The sequence below is a fragment of the Lontra canadensis genome, unplaced genomic scaffold (assembly GCF_010015895.1).
Source record: "Lontra canadensis isolate GAN:19392208 unplaced genomic scaffold, GSC_riverotter_1.0 scaffold206, whole genome shotgun sequence".
In the NCBI taxonomy this organism is placed as follows: domain Eukaryota; kingdom Metazoa; phylum Chordata; class Mammalia; order Carnivora; family Mustelidae; genus Lontra; species Lontra canadensis.
Window position 1 is genome coordinate 1,962,287 of NW_022631200.1, and position 27,018 is coordinate 1,989,304.

General features: G+C 46.7%; 3 protein-coding genes across 3 annotated transcripts; 1 reads left to right on the plus strand and 2 right to left on the minus strand.

Moving 5' to 3' along the window:
* Nucleotides 1-5,762: 5,762 nt before the first annotated feature.
* LOC116861874 (cationic amino acid transporter 3-like) lies at nt 5,763-10,299 on the plus strand. The gene is made up of 11 exons (XM_032848742.1): nt 5,763-6,144; nt 6,585-6,743; nt 7,513-7,690; nt 7,893-8,005; nt 8,169-8,391; nt 8,538-8,677; nt 8,774-8,876; nt 9,067-9,269; nt 9,445-9,611; nt 9,903-10,011; nt 10,178-10,299. The coding sequence occupies exons 1-11, from the start codon at nt 5,772-5,774 to the stop codon at nt 10,297-10,299; spliced, it is 1,890 nt and encodes a 629-aa protein (XP_032704633.1). The 5' UTR covers nt 5,763-5,771.
* Nucleotides 10,300-14,624: 4,325 nt separating this feature from the next.
* On the minus strand, nt 14,625-16,431 carry LOC116861813 (protein SET). The gene has a single exon (XM_032848663.1). It carries the CDS (start codon nt 16,403-16,405, stop codon nt 15,536-15,538), a length of 870 nt encoding a protein of 289 aa, XP_032704554.1. The 5' UTR covers nt 16,406-16,431; the 3' UTR covers nt 14,625-15,535.
* A 3,378-nt stretch (nt 16,432-19,809) lies between these two features.
* On the minus strand, nt 19,810-26,660 carry LOC116861801 (zinc finger protein 331). The gene is made up of 3 exons (XM_032848643.1): nt 26,466-26,660; nt 25,096-25,222; nt 19,810-21,640 (listed from the first exon to the last, which is right to left on the minus strand). Exons 1-3 carry the CDS (start codon nt 26,472-26,474, stop codon nt 20,454-20,456), a joined length of 1,323 nt encoding a protein of 440 aa, XP_032704534.1. The 5' UTR covers nt 26,475-26,660; the 3' UTR covers nt 19,810-20,453.
* Nucleotides 26,661-27,018: the final 358 nt, after the last annotated feature.

Below are 27,018 nucleotides of genomic sequence, written 5' to 3' on the forward strand. Positions count from 1 at the left end.
ATACAGTGGAATACTTACTACTCAGCCATAAAAAAAAAAAAAAATGAAATCTTGGGGCACCTGTGGCTCAGTGTGTTAAAGCCTCTGCCTTTGGCTCAGGTTATGATCCCAGCATCCTGGGATCCAGCCCCACATCAGGCTCCCCACTCAGCAGGGAGCCTGCTTCCTCCTCTCTCTCTGCCTGCCTCTCTGCCTACTTGTGATCTCTGTCTGTCAAATAAATAAATAAAATCTTTTAAAAAAATGAAATCTTATGATTGGCAAGGACATGGATGGAACTAGAGGGTACTATGCTAAGTGAAATAAGTCAATCAGAGAAAGACAATTATTGTATGACTTCACTCATATATGGAATTTAAGAAACAAAACAGAGGATCAATGGGGAAGAGAGGGAAAAATAAAACAAGACAAAATCAGAGTGGGAGACAAACTATAAGAGACTCTTAACTCTAGGAAACAAACTGAGGGTTGATGGAAGGAGGTAAGTGGGGGGTTGGGTAACTGGATGATGGATGTTAAGGAGGGCACATGATGGAATAAAACACTGGGTGTTATATGCAGCTGATGAATCACTAACCTCTACCTCTGACACGAATAATACACTATATGTTAATTAATTGAATTTAAATAAGATAAAATAACTAAATAAATTAAATTAAAAAAAAAAAAGGAAAGCACTGATCATGCCACACGACAAATGACTTAGAGAAAAACACAGTGCTGACCCACCACAAGAATCTAGAAGGCATGGTGGAAAAGAGAGAGATGAGTAACACTAGTGGTCTTGGGTCCAAGGTGCAGTGGAGATTATGGCTTGTTCAGTAACCACACTGAAGTAAGAATTCCGTGTAGACAGTGGCTGGAACCTTAAGGACTCAACCACTGGGTGGGCTTAAGGTGGAAATGATATTTGAGGAGTGAGAGGGTTGTGTAGTAGCAGATGTCATATCATATCCCCTTGGTGCACCTGGAACGTCAGCCTGGGCTTTGATGCATAGTCTCATGCAAACACGGGCTCCCCTTGTTCTGCCATAATCTTAACCTCAAACATGGACCATTCATCCTACTGTATTCATCTCTGGAGTCTTTTCTGGTGCTAACCCAGAACTATCCAGGAAGTCAGTGCCTCCTAGGAAAACTCCTAGCCAATGGGGGAAGGATTAAACTTGGTACATAAATGCCCTAAACTCCCGTCTTTCCCTCAGGGGATTATATGAGGCATCATATATGCTCTTTAGTAGGGTTCAAAGGGATGAACCACCCCACCATCGCTCACACCATGGATTTCAATCCCTTATCCTTGCATTGGCCTCTTCCTTCCCCCATCTTCCCCTATCCCCTTGCTACCTCCTTCTTGTTTTGGGGGATCATCTTCCAAATAAAGTCCAAATCTTGAACTCAAGTCCCTGTATCAGGCTCTGATTTGGGAAATCCAGATTAAGGCAGTATTATTATTCTGATAAACAGGATGAGGAAGAGATGCAAGAAACAGACAGAAGTGAAAGATCTCCATTTCCCTAAAAAAAAAAAAATCAGTTATGGATAAAATTACCAGAGTACAAAAGACTCAGGGACAGAAAAACGTAAAGAAATGGGTTAGTGCAATTGCTTTTGCAATTCTCTTCTTTCTCCCCAGTTATTCATACCATCTCCGAATTCTTACACTACACTTACGATAATTTCTCTAGGGGAAAGATTTGGTGCATCAAGAGTCAATTGACGTATATATGGTGAAGACAAGAACTGTTCATATAGAAATAACAAAAGTCCCCCCAGCAATCCCAAGTCTGTTCCTGCATCCTTCTGCAAGTCCATTCAAGAAAGCCTATCTATGGTGATTCCTATTCTGATCGAAGATAATGTAGCTCATGGGTGAGATTGCAAATCAAGAGTAGCACTTAGGAGTTCAAAACGCCAGGGCTAAAACAAAAAGAAATAACAAATTTTTTTTTTTCTAAAAAGCCAGGGTGAGGGTGTTATGTATTGTGGAACTGGAACCAAACATGAGGTCTGGTAGTTCCCAGTCTGGCCTGCAGGGATCCTGTGGCTACGAAACAGACAGCAGTGTCTGCAGAAATGGAGGCAGGAAAGGCATGTGTGGAGGGAGGTGTTGTATGGGGCGGGAGGTATAGATTTGCCTTGGTCTTGGTCATACTGACCTTGACTCACCATCCAAGTATTTACTGCTGTTCTTCCTGCAACAGCTTTTATGCCTCTCTTGTCTCTGGATGGAGTCCATTGTCTAGTAGACCAGGACTGGAGAATGTGGAGAGCATGGGCTGCACCTGGATAGTTTTCCTCATTTTTTTAGGAGGCAGCTGCTGCCAGGCAGCAACATTTGGTGCACATCTCTTCATCCCAGATGAAATGAAGAAGACCCCTCTGCACTTGCCCCTAGCTAGGTATTCCCAGAAGAAGTAAAGGAGATGGGAAGTAGAAGTGAAGAGATTGGAAGGAAGAGGAAAGATCAAGAGCTCTGTAGGAGGATAGAAAGAAAGAAAAATGGACCCATCCCAGAGGCTCTTCGGTGGACTTCAGTAAAGGCCCTGGAGTGTGGTCAGCATGATCCGGCTTACAGAACTCTGAATGTGATCTGGAGTCGGGGGTCCTCAGGGATTATCCTAAAGTGTTTGGGGGCCTTGGAGACCCTGAGGAAATCTGTGGGATGGGGTCAAGCTTGCATTGACAGAGTCCCTAGTGTGGACGGGTTCTGTACTCAAGGAAGCATCTGGGTAGCTGGAAAACACCTTGGTTGAACAGAGTTCATGGGAGCATGGAACACATTGGCCACTGAGCCTGTATATCGTGGCTTTCAGAGTCTTGTCTGGGTCTCCTAATAACAAATATATTTTTCAACATGACCCAATATACAAACTTGGATAGTCGTGCTTTGATGTTTCTAATCTATTCTGTCTACGTTTCCCAAAATCTGAACATAACCAACACACTGATTTCATGATCCACTAATTTGTTATGGTGAGCCATTTGAAAAAAACACTGGGAAGGGGGAAGGACGGTCATCCCAGTAAGCGGTGCTGGGACAACTGAATATCCACGTGATGAAAAAAGGTATTGGACCTCTACCTCACCCTATGCACAAAATTAATTCTAGTTGATTGTAGGACTTAAATGTGAAAGGCAGGACATGAAAGCTTACAGAAGAGCTTCCTGACTTCAGGACTAGGCGAACATCTCTTAAACAGAAGGCAAAAATATTAACCATAAAGGAAAAAGGCTGAAACATTTTCTTATATTAAAATTAAGGATCTGTGTTAATCAAGACTATTTAAGACATTCCCCATAGCGTCATGGTAGACACCTACAGATGAATCTTCATACATTCTTTAAAAATCAGATCTGCAGAGTGAAAACCCCCCTTGCCACACATTAGGGCATAACCAACTGACCTTGACCCTGTATTTCCCCATACACAAAAATCCGGTATGAATGACTTACAAACCTAAAGTCAGAAGGCAGAACAGTATGTTTTTGGAAGACAACGTACAAGCACATTTTGATGATTTAAGAATAAGCGAAGACTTACTGAAAAGGACAATTATTGTTTGATTCTACCTCTATGAAGCACCTAGAGGTCAACCTCACAGAGACAGAAACTTGACTAAGCTGAATGGTGACTGCCATGAGCTGGGGGAGGGGGACGTGTGAATTGTTTAATGGGGACAGAGTTTCAGTTCTGCAAGAGGAAGCTTTCTGGAGACAGTCGTACAAAATATGACTGTACGTACACGACTGAACCATACACTTAAAAACGGCCCAGAAGGCAAATTTTAAGTTATGTGTATTTGACCACAATTGAAAAAAAGGTCTTTAAAAGAACTCCGTGGAACCACGGAGTGTCCCTGTCAGACAGCATTGCTGCGGAGGCGCCCTGCCCTACCCATCCCCACCCCACCTACCAGGCAATCCAAGTTGTCTTTCCTGCCTGTGGGCTCCCAGCTCCAGGTGTTAGAGCCCGACCCGCTCCAGCCCAGCTCGGCGGAACTCCGCTCTGCTGACGGACCCCGTACTCCAGGATCTGCTCCCACCACCCGGTAAGCTGGTGGCCCCTCTTCCCTAAGGGATCCAGGTGCACAGTGCAGATACTCCTAAAGAGACCTGCAACCCAAGTGTGGGGTTGCTTGGCCAGGCTTCAGGTGGTGGGTGGTAGGACCTGTTTTCCACATGGAAGGAGGAGCTTGGTGCTGTGTGTGCTTCCCTGGGTGGGGGAGACTGGACAGGTGTCTGGGGGCTCTAAGACTCGCTTTCTTTGACTTGTGTTCAAACAGTATTAGAGATTAAACCTTACAAGGGGTTTGTGATTTTAGCCTCACGTTTGGTTATTCGTTTGGTACGCACAACAGCACAACGAGGCTGCCTCCGTTATTAGCTTCAGCAGCATTTCATTTATTTATTTATAGATTCTCTTTATTCGTTTGAGAGCGAGAGCTCAAGCAGGTGGAGGGGCAGAGGGAGAGGGAGAAGCCTACTCCTTGCTGAGCAGGGAGCCCAATGCGGGACTCGATTCCAGGACCCTGAGATCATGACCTGAGCCAAAAGCAGAGGCTTAACCCACTGAGCCCCCCAGGTGCCCTATCGGCAGCATTTTTTTTTTAAATGGTGGTAAAATACACATAAAATTTATTGCCTTAAACCGTTTCTTAAATGTACATTGCGCAACCCATCTCCAGGACTCTTCATCTTGGGGGAAAAAACTCTGTACCCACCAAACAATGCTTACCCCCGCTCCCTTGAACCCGTGGCAACCACTGTTCTACTTTCTTTTGGATAGATGCACCCTGAAGTGGAATTGCTGGGTCAAACGGTTGTGGAATTGCTGGGTCAAACGGTTGTTCCATTTTAATTGTTTGAAGAGCTGCATCTTACCCACAGCAGCTGGACCCCCTTACGTGTTTGGTAACGGTGCGTGACTCATCGGCAGCATTAGGTCTGCAGCATTAGGGAAGGAAGAAGTACTCCTCTTCACCAACACACTAATCTTGTCCTTTGTATTATCATCGGCAGAAGCCCTTGACAATACTGGTGTTGGCTGGCTCAGTCTTGCCCTGCAGAGCAGTGAGGAGACCTTCCGTTGCCCCAAAGGAGCAGATGGCAGGTCTGTCTCTTCTGCCTTGGAGGGAAGGTCAGTCCTCTCTCCCTCCAGGCAACTGGGAGGTCCCTCGGGTTTCCTGCTCTGCCTCAACCAGGCTAGTCTCTCCCTCCCTGCAAATTCCGTCTCATTCTGCCCCAGCTCAAAATTCCAGTTGCATTTTGCTCTGCAGGCGAAGGAGGCAAAGTTATCAGGATACTTGGTGCAGAAATGCCTGGGGTGTGAGCTCTCTGCCCAGTTCCTCAAAGCAAACATTGCTTTACACATAACAAGGGAGGCAGGGAGTAATGACCATCAATGACCAAAGTCATCATGTGACTTTCCCCTGTTTTACGGAGGGGAGGGCCAAGAGTGGCAGGTACCTCGTGGGAGATCGAGATGGCTGATATGAGAACCTGGATGGTCTGGCTTCAGAGGTCAGGGCCCTTGTCCCCTCAGCTAATGGGGATAAACTTAAACGCCCTGCAAGGTTTTGCTTGCTTCTTTTCAAGTAACCCTCCCGGAAACTTTGCAACATACACAGTCTGTCTTACAACCCCCGCTCTGTGGGATGGGTCTTCTGTCTGAGGACTCCCAGGGCCCCGGGGGATGGATGTTCTTGACGGCGGTCTCTCGTTTTCTTTGCAGATATTGGCCTCCTCCTTCTCTCCTCCACTCCACGAGGATGCTGCGTCACCACATTTGTCAGTTTGGCCGGAAGCTGGTGCGCAGACGGCCCCTGGGGCCGAGGGAGGGGGTTGAGAGTGGCTTGTCCCGGTGCCTGAGCACCCTCGATCTGGTGGCCTTGGGCGTGGGCAGCACCCTGGGAGCGGGCGTGTACATCCTGGCCGGCGAAGTGGCCAAGGACAAGGCCGGGCCGGCCATCACCATCTGCTTCCTCGTGGCCGCCCTGTCTTCCGTGCTGTCCGGGCTCTGCTATGCGGAGTTTGGGACCCGTGTGCCGGGCTCCGGTTCTGCCTATCTCTACAGCTATGTCACAGTTGGACAGTTGTGTGCTTTCATCACTGGTTGGAACCTCATACTCTCCTATGTCATCGGTGAGGTGGCAGGGGAAGGTGGGGGGGGTGGGCCGTAGTACAGGAAACCCCCAAACTTCATTCTACTCAACTCTGTCCTGCTTTCCTAGAACGACGGGACTGGGGAACCCGGAAGGAATGGGGACTGTAGGACACGGGGAGGCGGAGCTCTGGTGGGAGACAGGGAGACACGTTTGGGAAGGCTTATCCCCCATGACCCCTGGCTTCCCCCTATTTTCTTGCATGAGATAACCTCGATCTCTTTCTGACTGTATTAAACAGTTGACCGATTTCATGAATGTTCTGTGTCTGCTCTTCCCACCACATGAAAGGAAACTCTTAGAGATTAGGCATTTTGTCTGGTTTCTGTCCCTCCTTCCCTGCCAAAAAGAGCTCCTGTGGTGCACAGGAGGAACTCAGTTCGTGTTTGTCAATGAACCTTCCTCCTCCTCCCCCCACAGGTGCCGCCAGTGTGGCCAGGGCCTGGAGCTCCGCCTTCGACAACTTGATTGGGAACCAGGTCTCTCAGCTCCTGAAGGGAGGTTTCTCTCTGCAGGTGCCCCATGTGCTGGCCTCATACCTGGACTTCTTGGCGCTGGTTCTGGTGCTGCTGCTCACTGGTGAGGCTGGCGTCCTCTAGGATGGGAAGAGCAGAGCATAGAGGGGGAGCTGGTGTGGACTGGTGGGCAGCGATGGAAGGGAGGGTCTGTGATGAGAGCCAGGAAGACAAGTCTTAGACCACTGCTTCTGTCCCTGGGCATTATTGACCTTCTGGGCTGGATCAGTGTCTTTGGTGTGGAGGGCTGTCCTGGGCATTACGTGTGTGGGGTGTGTGTGTGTGTGTGTGTGGGTGATAATCATTGTTGGATGTTGGCTTCTACTTCTGAGATGCCATTGGCACCCACCCCCCGCAAACTGTGACAGTCAGAATGTCTCCAGGTATCGCCAAATGTCCCTTAGAGAACAAAGTCACCCCCAGCCGAGAATCATTCACTTAGACTGACAAGTTTCTTCCTTGGTACTGAGACCAAAGGTTTTTTTAAATAGAGGTGAAATTCACATAACATCCAATTAACCACTTCATCTTACTATTCCCAGGTTTACGGAGATTTAATTTACATACAATATTGTGCAAGTTCAAGGTGAACGACATGATGATTTGGCCCATGTGTATTTCACAAGCTGATGACCATAAGAAGAAATTAATCATCTCAGAGGGCCCAGGGTCATGCACCTTCCATGTCCTTCCAGACCCCAAAAGCACCAGTACCCCCAGAAGGAACCCTCATACCATCCCCTGTCCCCGCCAGCCCCTGGCGACCACCGGTTTGCTTTCTGTATACATGGGTTTAGTTATTTTGCATATTTGACATTCCGTTTTTCCCACAGGACTCCTGGCCCTGGGAGCTAGTGAGTCAGCCCTGGTTACCAAGGTGTTCACGGGCGTGAACCTTTTAGTTCTTAGTTTTGTCATCTTCTCTGGCTTCATGAAGGGAGATCTGCACCATTGGCAGCTCACCGAAGAGGACTACAAACTGGCCATGTCAGCATCCAATGACACTTCTAGGTTAGGAGGGCACTCCTGGCCATGGTAGAGTGTGTGGGGTGTACAACTGGGGAACGGTGGGGAATCAAGAGGGAATATGGTGGGCTGGATCCCCACGGGGAGCGAGGGGAATGGAACCCAGGACTTATGGTATGGACGGAGCCATCAGTAGAGATGGCTGAACACAGGCCCCTGTGTCCTTCCTTGTCCCTTCTCACCACAGCTTGGGCCCTCTGGGCTCTGGAGGCTTTATGCCTTTTGGCTTTGAGGGGATTCTCCATGGAGCAGCGACATGTTTCTATGCATTTGTTGGTTTTGATTGCATCGCCACTACAGGTAACATGGTCATTCTGCCCCATCAGGGGTTTGGGCACATTTGGGCTGCCCTTGGGCAGAGGATTGGTAGGAGGGTAGCCTGCTTCTGAAGGTGGAAGAGGGAAGAGCACTTGTGCCTTCACCCCAGAGTTTTCCTGACTGAGTACGTCTACCTGTCCCACAGGCGAAGAAGCCCGTAATCCTCAGCGTTCCATCCCCTTAAGCATCATAATCTCGCTCTTCATCTGTTTTTTGGCGTATTTCGGTGTCTCAGCGGCACTCACCCTCATGATGCCCTACTACCAGATTCATCCTGGCAGCCCCTTGCCGCAGGCGTTTCTCTATGTGGGATGGGCCCCTGCTAGATATGCCGTGGCTGCTGGAACCCTCTGTGCTCTTTCAACCAGGTCAGTGTCTGCCTCTCCCTGTCTGGGAGATTCTCAGGTATCCCAGCCCTTGGGATCGAGAGATGAGAGAGACACCGGACCCCACGCTGACTGGGGTCTGTTCTGCTCCTTTATGAGCTCATGTACATTCCGGTTTTCTCCTCCAGCCTCCTGGGTACCATGTTCCCCATGCCTCGAGTGATCTACGCAATGGCAGATGATGGGCTCCTCTTCCGGGCACTCGCTCAGATTCATCCCCGCACACACACTCCCATCGTGGCCACCATAGCATCTGGAACTTTTGCAGGTGAGAAAACAAAACACCTTCCATCGGTTTCCTTACCTTGGATATTTCCGGTGGTTCCTCATCTCCCTCCCCCACCTTGTTTGTGCCTCATTCTAGCACTCATGGCATTCCTCTTCGAGCTCAGTGATCTTGTGGACCTCATGTCAATCGGGACCCTGCTTGCTTACTCTCTGGTGGTCTTTTCCGTTCTTGTACTCAGGTGAGACTCCATTGCATCTTGGCTGCGGGTTCTTGGACTCATGGGGACTGGATGAGGAGCTAGTCCTCTTCCGCTTCATGCTGCCTCCTAAGTGTACTACAGCACTCAGGGTGGGAAAAGGTGGATCAGGATGCCTGATATTGGATGAGCAGGGGCTGGTGTTCATAGTGCCTTAATACCTCTCATTCAGGTATCAGCCGGATGAGAATTTAAGTAAGAACAAGAAAACAGGGGTGGAAATAGTTGAGATAAAGCCTGCACCTCAAGCAGGTTCTTTGCAACCTGTACCTGAAGCAGGAACTGTGCTGGCTCCGCCCAGTCTGCATAACCCAGACAAGACCACCCCAACTCTGAAATCTGGCCGCATCGTCTACGCATGCAGCTCACTGCTTGGTGAGCAGTGGGGTCTCTGTCTGTGGAGGGACAGGGTGGGAGTGTGTCTTTGCCAGCGGAGGAGGAAGCTCAGAGAGTCGGTGGCCCTTCTAGATGGGGCAGTTTTGGGGTGGGGTGTCTTGACATATTTGGCTTCTGGAGTTGGACCTGTTGTCCTCCAACTTGACCCTTGCAGCTCTCCTGCTGATGATCCTGGGCCTAATACTGGCCCAATGGCCCAGCCACCTGCTGTCTGGAGACCCGGTGTATGCCACAGGGGCTGTGCTGCTGCTGCTGCTCATTATTGGGCTCACTTTCATCATCTGGAGACAGCCCCAGAACCCCACTCCTCTTCACGTCAAGGTAGGTGACCTTATGTCCCCAGACTCTGCCCCCTGAGTGAATGAACACTGTATGCTTTGAAGTCTACCACTCTTGACTGGGTCAGAGAAGAAAATGGTCAGTTGCTAAAACAAGAAACTATTGTTTCGCATTCGGTACTTGGCTACCTCCATTTACCAACACCCACTCCTTTGGGAGCACCCAGTGGGATAAGAGTAGGCACTGAAGGTGCAGCACAGGACTGGAGTCTTTCTTCCCACCCAGGTGGGGCAGGGATCTCCCTTGCAGACATCTGTGCCGTGTTGCCCACAGGTTCCTGCTCTGCCTGTGCTCCCACTGCTGAGCATCTTTGTGAATGTTTACTTAATGATGCAGATGACCGCTGGGACCTGGGCCCGATTTGGCATCTGGATGGTGATGGGTAAGTGGCTTTCTGGGGAAAAGAGGCTTCTCAAGGGCTACCACTCAACCCTCTTCCTACTGCCTTTCCCCAAAACTGTCTCAGAGGCCATGGTAGAAGGCCTGTTGGGCACTTCTAAGTGGGCGGAGTGCCTACTTTTCCATCATTTGTCTCATTTCTCTACTAGGATTTGCCATATACTTTGGTTATGGGATCCGACACAGCTTGGAGAAGGACAGTGATCAACAGTTACCTGCCTCAAGCTCCCAAACTCTTGGCAAAAACATCCCTAGTGCTGAATTAGCTTAACCACAGGAAATAGATGCTGTGTGGAATTCCTCTGTACACTGGAGGTATCTTCTGTTTCAAGGGAGACTTTGAGCCTCTATGGAGTGAGCCTCTATGTGTTTAGAGCACTGTATTTATTGCCAGTGGACAAAAATACCCTTAATCATGTTTAATTTTTAAGTAAACTTTTGAAAGCATAAAATAAAAAAAATTGCATACTTCATAAATGTGCAGTGGGATGAATTTTCACAAGGTACCAGCAATGTAACCAGCAACTAGAGGAAGGGTAAAATATTACCTGCTCATAAGAAGTGACTTCTTGTGCCTACTTCCAGCGAAAACACGGATTGCCACATGGGAAGAAAATACAGGTTTCACCTCTGTATTGTATCAATACAGAGGTGAATTTTTTATTTTTTAAATTTAGTTAAAAAAATATTCTCTATCCCCAGCACGGGGCTCAGACTCAAGACTCTGCAATCAAGATTTGTGTGCTCTACCAACTGAGCCAGCCAGGTGCCCCTAAAGAATTGTACATTAAGTTTTAGGGCCCCGGGGTGCCTGGGTGGCTCAGTCATTAAGTGTCTGCCTTTGGCTCAGGTCATGATTGCAGGATCCTAGGATCGAGCCGTGTCCGGCTCCCTGGTCCATGGGAAGCCTGTTCTCCCTCTCTCACTCCCCCTGCTTGTGTTACCTCTCTCGCTGTGTCTCTGTAAAATAAATAAATAAATAAATAAATAAATACATACATACATACATAAATAATAAAAAAAAAAAAATTAGGGCCCTAACAGACTGGAAGCAAAAGGAAGGGAAGAGACACATCTTGCAAGTGTTAACAGGAAGCTGGCATAGCTGTGTTAGTATCAGACAAAGTAGACTAAGAAAGAGTATAATATCACATGAAGTGGATCATTTCAAAATGCCCAAGAGAACTGGTTTATTTTCCTTCCAGCTTTATTGAGATATGACTGACTTATAACCTTGTGTAAGTGATCATCTTTCTTTATGTTTCTGTGGTACTCCTAGAGGGGTTGATGAAGAAAAGTTGTGAGTTGAAGAAAACAGCATTTCCAGAAGTGGGGGCAGTGTGCGAAGTAGTGGTGGTTGATCAGTGGGTGCCGTTGGGTGGAATGAGAAGACAAGACAGCAGAACACAATGCGTGAAACTGAGATTCTAGATGCTTAAGATGTTGGTAATAGTCAAGGACAGGATTGTCTGTGGGGTGAACAACTCAGGGAGAGTGACCATTGCAGGGATGGAGGTCAAAGAAATGGAGTAGCAAAGTCATTCAGTGAGTTTAAAAATGTAGGTGGAGGATTAGCAGCATTAGAAATAGCACCATTCTGCAAGTCCTAGGGAAATGATAGCGCTAGGGTGGCGTTGGTTAATGGAGACAAATTAAGATGAAAGTCTGATGGAAAAAGGTTGATTACCATTGTCACCACTAACATGGGACAACCAGATACATGTGCATCCTAGAGGGCTGCCAAAGGCAACAGTGCTATCCATAAAGTGTTGGTGACAAAAGGAATCAGAACATAATCAAACCACGCAATCTCCCCTCCCCCAACTCTCCAGGGGAAGTCAATGATCAATGTAATTTTCACCAAGGAGACCCTGAGAATAAGAGGAGGTTCTCTGGAAAGGTGATATGTGTAATTGTATAAAAATAATATATTCTTATAAGTGGAAAGGCTGAGTCAGACCATATACACTTAAAAGTTTTGGCAAATTTCGCCAAACTGCAGCAGCAGAGAATAGTGCTGTCCAAACAGACCTAACGAGAGCCACATAGGTAATTTAAGAGTTCTAGTATCACGTTACAAAAAAAAAAAAAAAAAAAAAGGCGGGGCCCCTGGGTGGCTCAGTGGGTTAAAGCCTCTGCCATCGGCTCAGATCATGATCCCAGGGTTCTGGGATCAAGTCCCGCATTGGGCTCTCTGCTCAGCAGGGAGCCTGTTTCCCCCTCTCTCTGTCTGCCTCTCTGCCTACTTGTGATCTCTGTCAAGTAAATAAAATATTTTTTAAAAAAGGCAAAAAACAGGTGAAATTAATTTTAGTAATAGATTTAGCTCAGTATATCCAAAATGTTATTTCAACATGTAATGCATGTAAAAATTATTAACGAACTATTTTACTTTTTTATTTCTGGACAGTCTGCAAATCCTAGTATATATTCTACACTTAGTTTATCACCTAGCCACATTTCAAGAGCCCAATGGTGGTATGAAGCTACTGGCTACCACACTGGATAATGCTGTTCTAGAATTTTCTTCCATGCTCAAATGTTGGTTTAGTGCAGCAGTCAGGTAATCTATATAGTCCATGGCCCAAATACTGCTTGTGGGCCTATTTTTGTATGGTCTAGAGACTAAGAGTACTTTTTATTTTTAAAAGCTTGTTAAAAAAAAAAAAAAAAGAGGAAGAGCACATGTGGCCTGCAAAGCCTGAAGTATTTACTATTTGGTTCTTGGTAGACAAAGCTTGGCAACCTTGGGTTTGAAGGAACAGAAGGTGTTCAGGTGTGTTCGTGCGTGTGCTGTGTTGATGAGCTCAGATTGACCTTGGGTTTGGAGGCCCTTCACTTTAGCCACCTATGCCTAGAAGAGATTAGAAGCATCGCTTTTCTTCGGATAATTACTTTATTAGTTTCTTCTCTTAGCCTGGTCAAAGCCTCGTCAATTTTGCTGATTTTTTTTTTCAAAGAATCAATTTTTTATTCCGTTAATTCTTTGTACCTCTTTTATTTATTTTTTAAAGCAGGCTCCATACCCACGGGCATGAAGCCCAACAGGGGCTGAACTCACAACCCTGAGATCAAGACGTGAGCTCAGATCGAGAGTCGGACGCTTAACCAGCTGAGCCACCCAGGTGCCCCTTTGTGCCATTTTTCTATTCTCCATTTCATTTTTCCTCCACTCCAGTCCCTGCTATTTTCTTCCTTCTGCTAGCTTTGTGTTTAGTTTGCTCTTTTCCTGGTTTCCTATCTTTTCAAACACAGGTGTTTACTGATCTAAGTGTCCTTCTCAGCACTGCTTCCACAGCATCCCACTTATCTTTTGATTTCACTCCCGTTTTCTAGTTTCCTCGTGAGCTCTTCTTTGACCTGTTTGTTGTAGTGTGGTTTAATCTCCACATAGCATTTTCTTCTCTTTCTGTTGATTTCTCATTTGATTTCCCTTGTGGTTGGACAAGATGCTAGGATGCCCTACTTTTCAGTTTGTTGAGACTTGCTTTGTGGCCTAACATGATCTATCCTGGAGAAGGTTCTGTGTGTATTCTGTTGCTGGTGGTGCTGTGTCTGTTAGGTCTACTTGAGTCTGTAGGGTGGTCTTTTATTTATTTTTTGTTATTTTTGTATTTTTATTTTTTAAAAGATTTTATTTATTTACGACAGAGAGATAGTGAGAGAGGGAACACAAGCACAGGGGAGCTGGAGAGGGAGAAGCAGTCTCCTTATTTTTAAATAGACTTATTTATTTATGTGAGAGTGTGTGAGCAAGGGGAGGTGCAGAGGGAGTTTTAAAGGATTTATTTTAGGGAGAGATGGGGAGGTGGGGGGGAGGGCATGCATGTGAGTGGATGAACGAGGGAGGGCAAAGGGAGAGAGAGAATCCTTAAGCAGACCCCTTGCTCAGCGTGGAGCCAAAATCAGTTGTTGGATGCGTAACTGACTGAGCCACCCAGGTGCCGGTCTTCTATTTTTTCAAATCAATCTCTCATCCAGATGTTCTAACTATGGTTGAAAGTGGGGGTACTGAAATTTTTAACTATGACTGTAGAACTGTTTCTTTGGTGATCAACATTCATTTCACGTATTTTGAGGTTCCTTTGATGTGTATATAGTTGGTATATGAACTCAGTATATTAATATACAATATCCTTTGTTTCCTGTAGAAGTTTTAGACCTGAGGCCTGTTTTGTCTGATTAATGTAGCCACTCCAGCTATCTAGGGATGAGGAATTCATACTTACAAAGATATTTTCTTAGTGATTACCATGGTAATTATAACTGACATCTTATGTTTGTAACAATCTAGTTTGATTAGATTACTAGAGTCAGTAACAGAGACACTGTGCTCCCACTTAGCTCTTACCCAATGCCTGCTTACCATGGTCAGTTACAGCTTCAGACATGTAGTGCCCATTAACACAGACTCATCATTTCTTATGCATTTATCCTTTAAATCACGTAGGAAATAAGAGGGATTACAAACAAAAGGAGTATCAGTCCCTGTGTTTTATATCTACCTGTGTACTTACTGTTTCTTTATATGCCTTCAAATTATGGTTGAAGGTCCTTTCGTTTCAGCCTGAAGGACTACCCTTCAGTATTTCTTTCTTTTTTTTTTTTTTTGTACACATTTAGTTTTATTGTAACAAAGCAACTTGTACACTTTTAACGTTTAAAACTGAGCATCATCTTTCCTTTCCAGTGAAACAAAAAGAAAATTTAAAAATAAACAGGAACAAAATTACAATAGAGAATGTCAATTCCAAATAAGATCCTACAAGTTCTGCTGATTCTCCCATCGAGTGGCAGGGCTCAAGTCATCATTAGGAGAGAGTTTTATTTTAAAAGTGTCATCTTAAACTGCAAGGATGTCCGTTAAACATCACAATTAAACATGCCAAAGGAGAAGCCATGTTGTCAAAATGCCCACTTAACCCACCCAAACATCTCAAACCCACCCTTTGCTGACCTTCTATAACCCCATTTTTTTAAGTTTTTTTTTCTTTTTTTTTAAACAAGAGAAAGTAGACAGGTACATGTTGGTAAATGCTAACTGTCCATATTCACATAGAGACACAGTGTAATCTCTGAGCCCAATATACAGAGAAAGGAGGAAAAAAGCTAGAATTCTATGCACTACTACACAGGGGCCTAGCACCCTCCAGCTTCCAGCAGAGCTAAGGGAGCAGAAGGTTTTTCTTTTTTCCCCACAGAGCACGGTGGTGTTGATTCCATAAAGTTTTTGTTTTTGTTGAGACAGGAAGGGACAAAAATGAATTTGGAACAAAAAGGGGTAGAGATTCTTTTCCCACTGTATTCTGCTCAAGGTATTTCCCCCCAAAATAAGCTGAGAACCATGGTATAAAGGGAGAGAAAAAGGAGACTTCAAAAAACAGGGCGAATGAGCACGAGAGGAGAAAAGAAAAAGAAAAAGGAAAAAAAAAAAAAAAAAGACGGCAACTTGCTCCCAGGGACTGAAGAAAATTAAAAAAGGAAGGTTGGAATCCATCAGTGTTCCATTAGTCATCTTCTCCTTCATCCTCCTCTCCTTCCTCCCCCTCATCATCATCTTCATCTTCTTCACCTTCATCCTCATCTCCTTCTTCATCAATATCTTCCAATCCTTCTTCTTCTTCATCATCATCATCATCCTCTTCTCCTTCCCCTTCTTCGTCATCCATATCGGGAACCAAGTAGTACTGTAATGGATTTGGCCAAATATCATCTTTGATGACCTCTCCTAACTCATCAGCACCTGCATCAGAATGGTCCGTAAACCAGGTGAAGAAGCTCTCTGGTTCCTCATGCTGTCTCTTCCTGCTGGCTTTATTCTGTGTTTGACTTGAACGTTTCGTCAAATCCTTTCCAGATTTCCATTTGATTTCAGTGGACTTTGAAGATGGATCACCACTCTCATTCAGATGAAATTCTTTGGAGAGAACTTTATTTTCGAAGTAAGGGTTTTCATCAAAATAAAAATCTATTCTGTAACCTGATTTAATATCTTCAAATTCTGTCACTTCAACTCTTGTCAAATAATGCAGCGCCTCTTCATCCTCCTCCCCAAGCAGTGCAGACACTTGTGGATGGTTGACAAATGTTGTTACCCAAAAATTGGGGATTTTGGCGATCAATTCCGACCTCTTCTGAAAAAATGGTTGGCGGAGTTTGTTATATTTCTGTTCTACTTTCAAAATCTCCTCACTGGCTTGTTCATTAAGTCTGTCTATTTCATTTTGTACTTCATCAATATGTTCAATTGCTTCTTGCTGTTCTTTTTCTCCCTTATGCAAGTGCTGAGATGTTGACGTCTGCCCTGGCTTGGAGGCAGGAGGCAGTCTCGGTTTCTTCGTTTGAGGCGGGAGCAAAGACTGGCGTTTGGGGGCCATGCTGCGAGGAAACCCCAGGAAACCGGGAGAGAGGCACGTCTGGAAGCTCTGATTGCTCCCCTTCAGTATTTCTTATAGGGCAGATCTGTTAGCAAGCAAACTCCTTTTCCTTTTGTCTTAATTTTTTTTTTTAAAGATTTTATTTACTTGACACAGAGAGAGAGATCACAAGCAGGCAGAAAGGCAGGCAGAGGGAGAGGGGGAAGAAGGATCCCTGCTGAGCAGAGAGCCTGATGGAGGACTTGATCCCAGGACCCTGGGACCATGACCTGAGCCAAAGGCAGGGGTTTAACCCACTGAGCCACCCAGGTGCCCCTCTCTCTTGTTTTTGAAGGACACTTTTGAGAGATAAAGAATTCTTGGTTGGCAGCCTTTTCTTTCAGCACCTTGTATCATTCCTCCCTGCCATGAGACCTCATGAAGTCTTGCAGTCCCTTTTAGACATATCCTTAACGATAAAGTATGTCTTATACTCATATAGAAGAGAATCAGCAATTAATGCATTATTGAGGCTCAACAAAATTCATTTGTGAAACAAACATTTCTTGATTGCCTACAATGTATATGGTGCTCACTGTTCAAAGGGGTAAGGAGTCAGAGGTGAACAAGCCAAGACAGGTCACAGGATTCAAGAACTCACACTCTAATGGAGAACGCAGACAATAAACTACTGAACCAGTAGAAACTTGTTTTGGATATGCACCAGAAGCAAAGGAATAGTGATGTGACGAGAGAGCTGCATCAAGATGCCTTAAACCTCAGTCTTTCAACAACTGAGCCTGAAGCAAGGATTATGTATTGACACTTTGATATGCAGCAAGAAAAAAACTTGCCAGAACTCTGATGCCAGAGTGGCAACTGCTGGGAGACTGCACTCTTCAAAACTAGATTAAGAAAAGAGTCCAAAGAAAGCAGAGTTTGAAGGTTTTCAATGTTGAAATTGTGGAACAAATGGGGGGCTTTGTTGTAAAGGAAACGGAAATCCTCAAATGTAGAGGATGAAATACTGAGATGGGACTGGCTCCCAGGCCAAAAATGGAAACCTTTGTTGACTAGCACAATACTGGGAACTTTGGTGATTTTCAGGTAAGCAGTGCTAGCACTAGAAAAAAGAATCTGAACTGAGTGCAGGACGTGGCAAACAAAGTAATACAGTGTGTGCTGGAGGCCCATAAAAAGGGCCACTTTCAGACGGACGCATCAGAAGTATAAAATAGGGTGTTAGAAAATTAGACAGGGCATTCATACAGCATATGCTTCTCACCCTTAATGGGTTAGTGGAGTACAGGAATGTTCTGTGTAAATTGGAAGATGCAATTTTATGACGAACTCTGGAGCACCCGTAAACAGAAAAGGAGGCCAGGCCAAGGGTGCACCATGTGACTAACGACTTAAACTCTTGGCTTTTATGGATCTCCTTCCATCTCCAATCCAGGATTGTACTGCTCTGTAAGGGGGATTTTAAAAATGAAGAGGGACAGAAGAGCTGAGATGCTGCCTCCACTTCCTGCCCCTACACAGACCAGCAAAGGGGCTGTCAGCCTCTTCTGAATCCATGCCCTCATCTAGTTGCAGGAACATTCTGATTCCTGGCCTGGTGTGGACAGCTGCTGATTCTGGTGTCCGGTATCTGGCTGACGTACGTGAGGGCTCCTGGCGTTAGGTTTCCCAGCCCCACCCTGTGTCTGTAAGCTTTAGGTGAGCTCCAGGGTGGTTATAAGGCTTGGGTGGCAATTGAGATGTTTCCAATCCATCCTGCCATGGGCAGTTTCCAGGATAGACTCATGAACTAGTCAGTCAGCGAGACTCCATTCTGCAAAACGTGTGGAAGGGTTTGGGAAACTTTCTCTTGGTATTAGGAGTCCTAAGAATGATGGACCTGGCATGGTCAGGACCACCGTGTGCAGCGTCAGCAGAAAAGCTACCCTAGGAAAGCAGAGCACAAACTCAAGGCAGGTATCTTGAGGTGTCGTGTAGAGGCTGTATCACGGTGACTCCTCTGCACAAGCCAATATTTTTTCTCCCCACCCTACTCCCTTTGGCTACCTCCAATTCGGTTTTTGTTCCTTGAACTAGGAGTCTTGATGGACATATAATCTTCTGGTTTCCTTCTGTGGATCACCCTTGTGTGTCCAGACAGTGTCCTGCATCTCCCCTGGGGCTTCCAGTTTGTCGGTGTTATCTCCACTGTGACCCTCCTGTTCCTCCTCTTTATGGCCCCCCACGCTACCCTTCCAATTCTATCCCCTCATGTCCTTCCCCCACCATACTCCTCTCCTTACCCCTCTACCTCCTCCATTTATTCAGGACAGTACCCACCCACACCTGTAGTCTATGGATACTGGCACCCCAACCTGGGGCAAACCACACATAAGCCCTATTTGGACCCCAGACTCTGGATCTCTTGTTGACCTCTGTGAGCCACTCCTCTGTGCTCTAACCACACAGCCAGCATGGTGCCAAGGCTCTCCTTAGGTCTCCCAGGCCACACTCATGAGCATTCAAGTCTTCCAGCTCTCGAAGGCTACCCTGGACTCTCCTTGAGTCTCCCAGGACCTGAGCACTAGCCATTCCTCCCCCCGAACCAGGCCCTTCCACCCGCTCCCTGCTTCTCAACTCACTCCTGTGGGCTCTAGTTCTTTCCACTAAAAGGACCCACACCCTTTTCTCCAGGGCTGACAACTTCAGATGGCTTAGGCCCATCCTGAGTCTAACAGCTCCCTCAACTCTTCCAGGACTGGATCCTGGGCCCTGGCCCCTCCCACAGGACACATTCACTTGCCCTCCTCAAGCATCACCACTTTGCCCCTGCTGCAGGACCTCCAGGATCTGGTGGAGGTCCCGAGTACCAGTCCCATTCCTTCCTGAACAGATCGCATGTGACCACCCAACAAAGTGCCAGGCTCATTCGTGATTTTAATGTTAGCTATCCTAGTGAGTATCTAGTGAAACTGCATGGTGGCTTTACTTTGCATTTCCTTGATGAAAAATGAAGTTGAGCCCATTTTCACTTGCTCACTGACCATTTGGCCAACTTCTCTTGAAAGTGGTTATTTAAGTCCCCTCACCCCTTTAAAACGGACTTTTTACTGACTCGGAGGATTCTGTGTTCTATGTGCGTCCTCTGTCAGGTGCATGGAGAATAATTATTACTTTGCCCAGTATGCCTCTGGCTTTTTTCAGTCTTTGAGGTGTCACTCGATGAACAGAACTTTGTACTTTCGATGAAGTCCAATGTATAAACTTTTTATGTTTAGCATCTTCCATGTACTAAGAAACACCGTCCACCCGAGGCTGTGACAGTAATCTCCCGTATTTCCTTCTACAAGTTGGCCCGTCTTTTCTAAATTCTTGTGCCCACGGGGGGTGTTCCTGTAGGAGTTCACTAAGAGTAACACTAACGGTGATGATGGTAAGAACAACAGCTAATATTTATTGAGCTTACACAGTGTTCCAGATACACCGTCAGAGTTTACATGTACCAAACTCAGTCACCACAACAGCAGTATTAGGCAGGCGTGATTGTCCCCATCTCACACACAACGCACAGGGGTAACAAGGTCATTTTTCCAGTGTGTCACAGGAGTAAAGGGGTGGGATGGTGATGGTAACAGGGAGGGTGTGTACCATGGCGGGACGCTCTCCCACATGGGTTACATTAGCAGAGTTATTCCCTAGAACAAATCTGAGATAGAGCTTGAATGGTGGAGGGAGGCTTCTATCCACCCATGAAACCAATTCAGCAAGACAAAAAAACCCACAAAAAACAAGTCTACACTTAGTGTGTTGTGATTATGAAGAAGTGATTTCTCCATTCTCCAAAGTTGCCTTGAGAATGACTATTCTGAGATGCTATAAGCAGGAGAGTGACCAGTGAAGGCTATCCCATGCTAAACTGTATCATGGATTTTCCTTGTGCTGTGGAAGGAAGGAATGCTGTATAGAAGCTTCTGTCCTTTCTTTTTGTTCAAAAGGTTTATCAGCAGCATGAACACTGATGTTCTCTAAGATGGTTCACGTGGTTACATGCTTCCCACATTCCTTACACTCAAAAGGACTTCTCACCAGTGTGAATTTTCTGATGCTGTGTAAGTTGATGGCCATGACTAAAGGCCTTCCCACACTCTTTACATTCATAGGGTTTTTCCCCTGTATGAATCCTCTCATGTTTAACGAGGCTTGACCCATAGATGAAGGCCTTCCCACACTCCTTACACTTGTAAGGCGTCTCACCCGTGTGGATTCTCTCGTGCTGGGTGAGGTGGTAGCCACAATTAAAGGCCTTCCCACATTCTGTGCATTTATATGGCTTCTCACCAGTATGAATTCTCTCATGTTTAACAAGGCTCGAACCCCAGCGAAAGGCCTTCCCACACTCCTTACACTCGTGAGGTTTCTCACCCGTGTGGATTTTCTGATGCTGGGTGAGATAATTGACTCGAGTGAAGGCCTTCCCACATTCCTGGCATTCGTAGGGCTTCTCACCAGTATGAATTCTCTTGTGCTGAACGAGGCTCGAGCCACAGATAAAGGCCTTCCCACAGTCCTTGCATTCATAGGGTTTTTCGCCACTATGAATTCTCTTGTGCTGAATTAGCTTATACACACGGCTAAAGGTCTTGCCGCAGTCTTTGCATTCATAGTCTTTCTCCCCAGTGTGAAATCTCTGGTGCTGAGTGAGCTCGTCACCACGTCTAAAGGCTTTCCCGCAGTCCTTACATTCATAGGGTTTCTCTCCCGTATGGATTCTCTTATGAATGACGAGGCTTGAACCCCATCTAAAGGCTTTCCCACAGTCCTTACATTCATAGGGTTTCTCACCCGTGTGGATTTTCTGATGCTGAGTGAGCTGGTTACCCCAACGAAAGGCCTTTTTACAGTCCTTACATTCATAGGGCTTCTCACCCGTATGGATTTTCTGATGCTGAGTGAGCTGGTAGCCACGACTAAAGGCCTTCCCACATTCCTTACATTCATAGGAATTCTCCCTAGTATTAAGTCTCTGATGTGGTCTAACAGAGGTATTTTCTCTACAAGTAGGCGTTTTCTCACAGTTGATTATCATTTGATTGAAACAGCCCTCTTGAGGGCCCCGTGGTCCTTCACACTCACCTTCACACATCCAGTCAAGGCCAAGGGATTTACTTTTTCCATTTGAGCTCCACTTGGATAAATTTATTTCATAAAGGCCCTTTTCTGTAGGCAAACTCTTGGTCCCATATGGTGACTCTAAATCTGGAAAAAATTAACAGTTTGTTTCATTTTAAGGAAAATTAAAACGCAAATAAACCTAACCACAAACCAAAAACTTCTCTGACAGAAAGAAAACTTCTCTAGGAGAACAAACACGAGTCACCTAGGGCTCTCGTTAAATGGACGGCTCCACTGTACGTAATGAGGAAACATCGCAAACGCTCCTGCTGAAGTCAGACAAGGAAGAGGAACCGCCTCTTAGCCCTCCTATTTCCTATCAACTGCCATGAGTAAGCAAAAAGCAATCGGAGGGGCAGATCTCAAAAACAGAACACCATGTGCGGATGATGTGATGACGTACCTGGACAAACCCAGGAAAATCAAATATAGAACTAATGTGAAAAACAAGAAAATAACCTGGGTATAAAACTAACATTCTGAAGTTAATGTACCTGTCAGTCATATAATGAAAACGATTCTGGACAAGAAGACCCACCATCAAAAGCAATAAAAGGGACACTGTAGGAGTAACTGTGACAAACATGGTCAACGCCTGTGAGGGAATGTTTTGGGGGATGTGACCGTCAATGGGGACACTAACCCCACCAGGCTGCAAAACCCAGAACGCACTTAAGTGCATGACTTCATAACGGTGCCAGAAAGCATCAGATGATCAGCTTTGGGGGATGCGAGCCAACCAGCCCTTCATTATAAGAACTAACAGTTTTTCCTTTAAAAACAACGTTTTTCAAAGAACAAATAATCCAATCAAGAAATGGGCAGAAGACATAAACAGACATTTCTGCAAAGAAGACATCCAGATGGCCAACAGACACATGAAAAAATGTTCCATATCACTCGGCATCAGGGAAATACAAATCAAAACCACAATGAGATACCACCTCACACTAGTCAGAATGGCTAAAATTAACAAGTCAGGAAATGACAGATGTTGGCGAGGATGCGGAGAAAGGGGAACCCTCCTACACTGTTGGTGGGAATGCAAGCTGGTGCAACCACTCTGGAAAACAGCATGGAGGTTCCTCAAAATGTTGAAAATAGAACTACCCTATGACCCAGCAATTGCCCTGCTGGGTATTTACCCTAAGGATACAAACGTAGTGATCCAAAGGGGCACGTGCACCCGAATGTTTATAGCAGCAATGTCTACAATAGCCAAACTATGGAAAGAACCTAGATGTCCATCAACAGACAAATGGATAAAGAAAATGTGGTATATATACACAATGGAATACTATGCAGCCATCAAAAGAAATGAAATCTTGCCATTTGCGACGACGTGGATGGAACTAGAGGGTATCATGCTTAGCGAAATAAGTCAATCGGAGAAAGACAACTATCATATGATCTCCCTGATATGAGGGAGAGGAGATGCAACATGGGGGGTTAAGGGGGTAGGAGAAGAGTAAATGAAGCAAGATGGGATTGGGAGGGAGATAAACCATAAGTGACTCTTAATCTCACAAAACAAACTGAGGGTTGCTGGGGGGAGGGGGGTTGGGGGAGGTGGGGTTATTATGGACATTGGGGAGGGTATGTGCTATGATGAGTGCGGGGAAGTGTGTAAACCTGGCGATTCACAGACCTGTACCCCTGGGGAAAAAAAATATATGTTTATAAAAATAAAATTAAAACAAAACAAAAAAAACAAATAAAATCTTTAAAAAAAAACAAAAAAACAAAAAAACACAACGTTTTTATCCGTTATGAACAGTGTCACTACATAACCAAGTAGCAGATACAGCACAGTTCCCTGTTAAGAACTGGGAGTGCAAACAAACAAAGCAGTAACAGAAGGTCGCACGGTGCCTGCCCGCTGAGCTGTGGGTCCGCGCACTGGGTGTCGGTGAGGGCTAACCGCACAGAAGAACCATACTGGATGACGCCCTGTGACGTCAGAACGTTAACAGCATCCAGGAAGGAGCATTAGCGAACATTAGAGAAAAGGAAAAGAGCACTCAAAGCTAGGATACCAACCACCTTGCAGGAGCTGCGAAGGGCACGGGGTCATGTGGTCTGCACCCCTGCTACTCAAGGCGTGGCCCACGGACCAGCAGCATCAGCAACATGGGAAGCAGGAGTAGGCGAGAAGCAAACCAGTAAGAGGGGAATGGGACGAAGATCAGGTTCATGGTGGTGACTTCTTCCCCAGAGGCCATCCCTGGCCTTCATAGGGAGCTTTCCAAATGCCCCAGGGGTACACCCGTTCCTGCCTCACTGAGCTGTTTACTGCAGCGATGGCTTGTCCCAGCCAGCCCAGCTGTCATTCTCCTCGGCACTGTGCTCCCTCTCAGCCATCAAGGCTCTTTCCCTTGTTCCCCAACACAGCAAGTCACATCTGGCTTAGAAATGAAAGGTCCTGCTTTCACAAAAAGAAATGTCACATGGTGTAGAATTTAAGAAAAAAATTATATGCTCAAAAGTTCTTTGGAGGGACGCCTGGGTAGCTCAGAGGGTTAAGCATCTGCCTTCGGCTCAGGCTGTGATTTCCAGATCTTAGGATCAAGTCCTGCCTCTGGGGCTCTCTGCTCAGCAGGGAGCCTGCCTCTCCCTCTGCCTGCCACTCCGCCCCCACCCCGACTCATGCTCTCTCTCTCTCAAATGAATAAATGAAACCTTAAAAACAAAACAAAACAAAAAAACACAAAAAAACCTTTGATGGAGACTTCGGAATTTACGTCAAGCGGGAAGTCAAAATGATGAGAATGCATTAAAGAGAAGGGATTAAAGAACAGGCAACCAGAGAGGAAAGGTCTTATTTCAAATTCCGAGGGTCTTACCTGTGGAGGCAGTACAAGAGGGGAGGTGACAGTGTGGATTCTTGGTTATGCCTCCCCTGTCTGATCAAGTCACTCCGTGTCTGAGTAAACTCACCCGCAAGTTCGACACAGCGATCGTGCCTACCCCACAAACTCGTGGGACTGAGGCCAAGTGTAGCGATCAGCCATTACTATTACGGCTGTTACCTCTCTAATAGAAAAACAAGACAGAGCCCGAGATGTTTACAAGACGTTTCCTCCAACATGTAACTCAGAATTCGGGAATCGTAACTTTCCGCCTCACTTCGGGTACAAAGCACAGCCCCTGGAAACACCGCTTCGCTCCACTTCCAACACAGGCTGGCTTACTAGAGGAAGTCAAGCTCCCTGAGGTGGCTCCCGAGCGCCACAGGCCACCAGCAGCCGTCTGGGCACGAACACACCAACCCGGTGTGCAGCTCAACTCTGGAGACGGTTGCGAAATAAACAGCCCAGAACTGGAATTCGCCCTCTGGTCACTGAGGAGGAGAGGGGCTCGGAGGAAGGGCCCGGCCAAGGTGGAAGGGGGTGAGGAGATGGGGGTGCACGACGCCCCTTTTAGATGAGACAAGGCTCGAGACACTTTTTGAGACGAGGAAGAAATTCAGCCCATTCTTGGAAGTCAGTCCTGACACTCGCCGTGGAGGGAGCGGACGTCCCAGTGGACCCGCAACTCACCCAGGGAGACCAGGTTGCTGTAGTTCTCCAACATCACGTCCCAGTACAGGTCCCTCTGCGAGGAGTCCAGGCACGCCCACTCCTCCTGAGAGAAGTTGATGGCTACGTCTGAGAATGTCACCAAACCCTGAAAACACAAACCCGCACGCCCCTGAGAAGGACGGCACAGAGAGGGCTCTGCTCTGGGTTGGGCTGGACACAGCAGCGGACCACAGGCCTGCGAGGTATACAGGGCACAGTGGGGACTGGGACGGAGCAGAGCCCCTAATGCTCCCGAAGAGCCCACTGCCGCAGAGAAAGCGCGCACCCTGCGCAACACCTCATCACCCCAAGCCGTCGGGAGGCGCGAACCCATCCCGGGCTGCTCCTGTTCACAAGCACGGGGCCCGCTGCGGGCCTGCCTCGTCCCGTCTCGGCAAGCGTGGACGCCTGCGGCACCCTTTCCACCCTCCCAGGGAAAGAAAAGGTCTAGGCTTTTGTTTCTGAAGTGTGAAGTGAGAGCTTTTATTTTTGAAACGAGGGTTTATGTGTCTGAGTATTCTCAGCCTCGAGGTCATCATTTTGCCAAGGTTTTAAGCATTCTTCCTACGTGACGACAAAAGCATTTTCTTATTCCATCGCAGGGATGCACTGGACTTAATTCTTACAGTTGTACACTTAGGTACAACCAAACGCCTAAGGCTTTCCCCCATTCTGGGGGTATATGATCACCCGCGACTTCTGCACTGGGTGGCCGTGACAACCCACCACACCCCGGGCTTTTCTCTGCTCCCGACTGAGGGGACTGCTGTCAGACGCTGTGGACGCTCGCCGCTGTGCAGGCTGTGCTCAGCAGGCGCCCTTCATATCCCCTGGCAACCTCGCGGCCTCTCAGCGCTCGGGCCCCCATCACAGTGCAAGCCAATCCCAAGAGCCTCACGGAGCTCTAGCTCTCACCACCACTGACCCGGAGAGCCCCTAATGCTCCCGAAGAGCCCACTGCCGCCCCCCGCCCCGCCCTCCGCCGGGGAAAAACGCCGGTGGAGAACGGCAGGGAGTTTTAGTCTTTTCAGGCGGTCAAATGGGAGCAGCATCTGCAACTCATAAACCACACCCATGACTCGTACTTCTCTCAAGGGACTCTCCTCCCCTCCTGTTCCCGCATTCCTCTTGCTGGCAAGGTGAGCACAGAGGAGACACGGAATGCCCAGCTCAGCGGTGAAGTGAGCATTAGTCACACAGGTGGGCAGGGGCTGTACGGCACTGCCGTTCGCTAGAATAGGAAGAACCTGGCAGTGGGTCATCACGTGGGCCTGGGATGGGCAGGGGCTTCAGGATAATTAGAACAGCCACGGGACCTAAATGCAAGAAGGAAAGAAATATATACTCACGTGCGCCATAGTTCTAGAATCAACTGATCTGTCCTCTTGGGGTTTCTTTTATCAAAGACACAAAATCCAGAGAAGCCAGAGATAGACGAGAAAAAAACAGGCATTAAAATAAGTGCACCTTGGTCCCCAAATGACTTAATACGAGCTTATTGGTCCTCCATCTTTGCTTCCAAGCCCCCAAACCCCGGCTGTTTCCTCCCCCATAGACACACACATCAACACGATGAATCCAGAAAGGATGAAGAGGGATGTGAACAAAACGGAAAAATAACCTTCCCGAAGCCCTATAAAACCCAGCTGTGCACACAGAACAGTTTTTGTTTGTGCCTTGAAGTCATACCTACTTTTATCTGTTGTTTCTCAATGTAACTTAAAAACAATTTTTTTTTGAAGTATGCTCTACTGCCCACATGGGGGCTTGAACTCATGACCCTAAGATTGAGAGTTGCATTCTCCACTGAATGAGCCAGCCAGGCACCCCTCAACATAGTTTTTTTTACCTGAACTATGATGACACACGATGTTAGTTAGTGTCAGGTGTACAACACGGCGA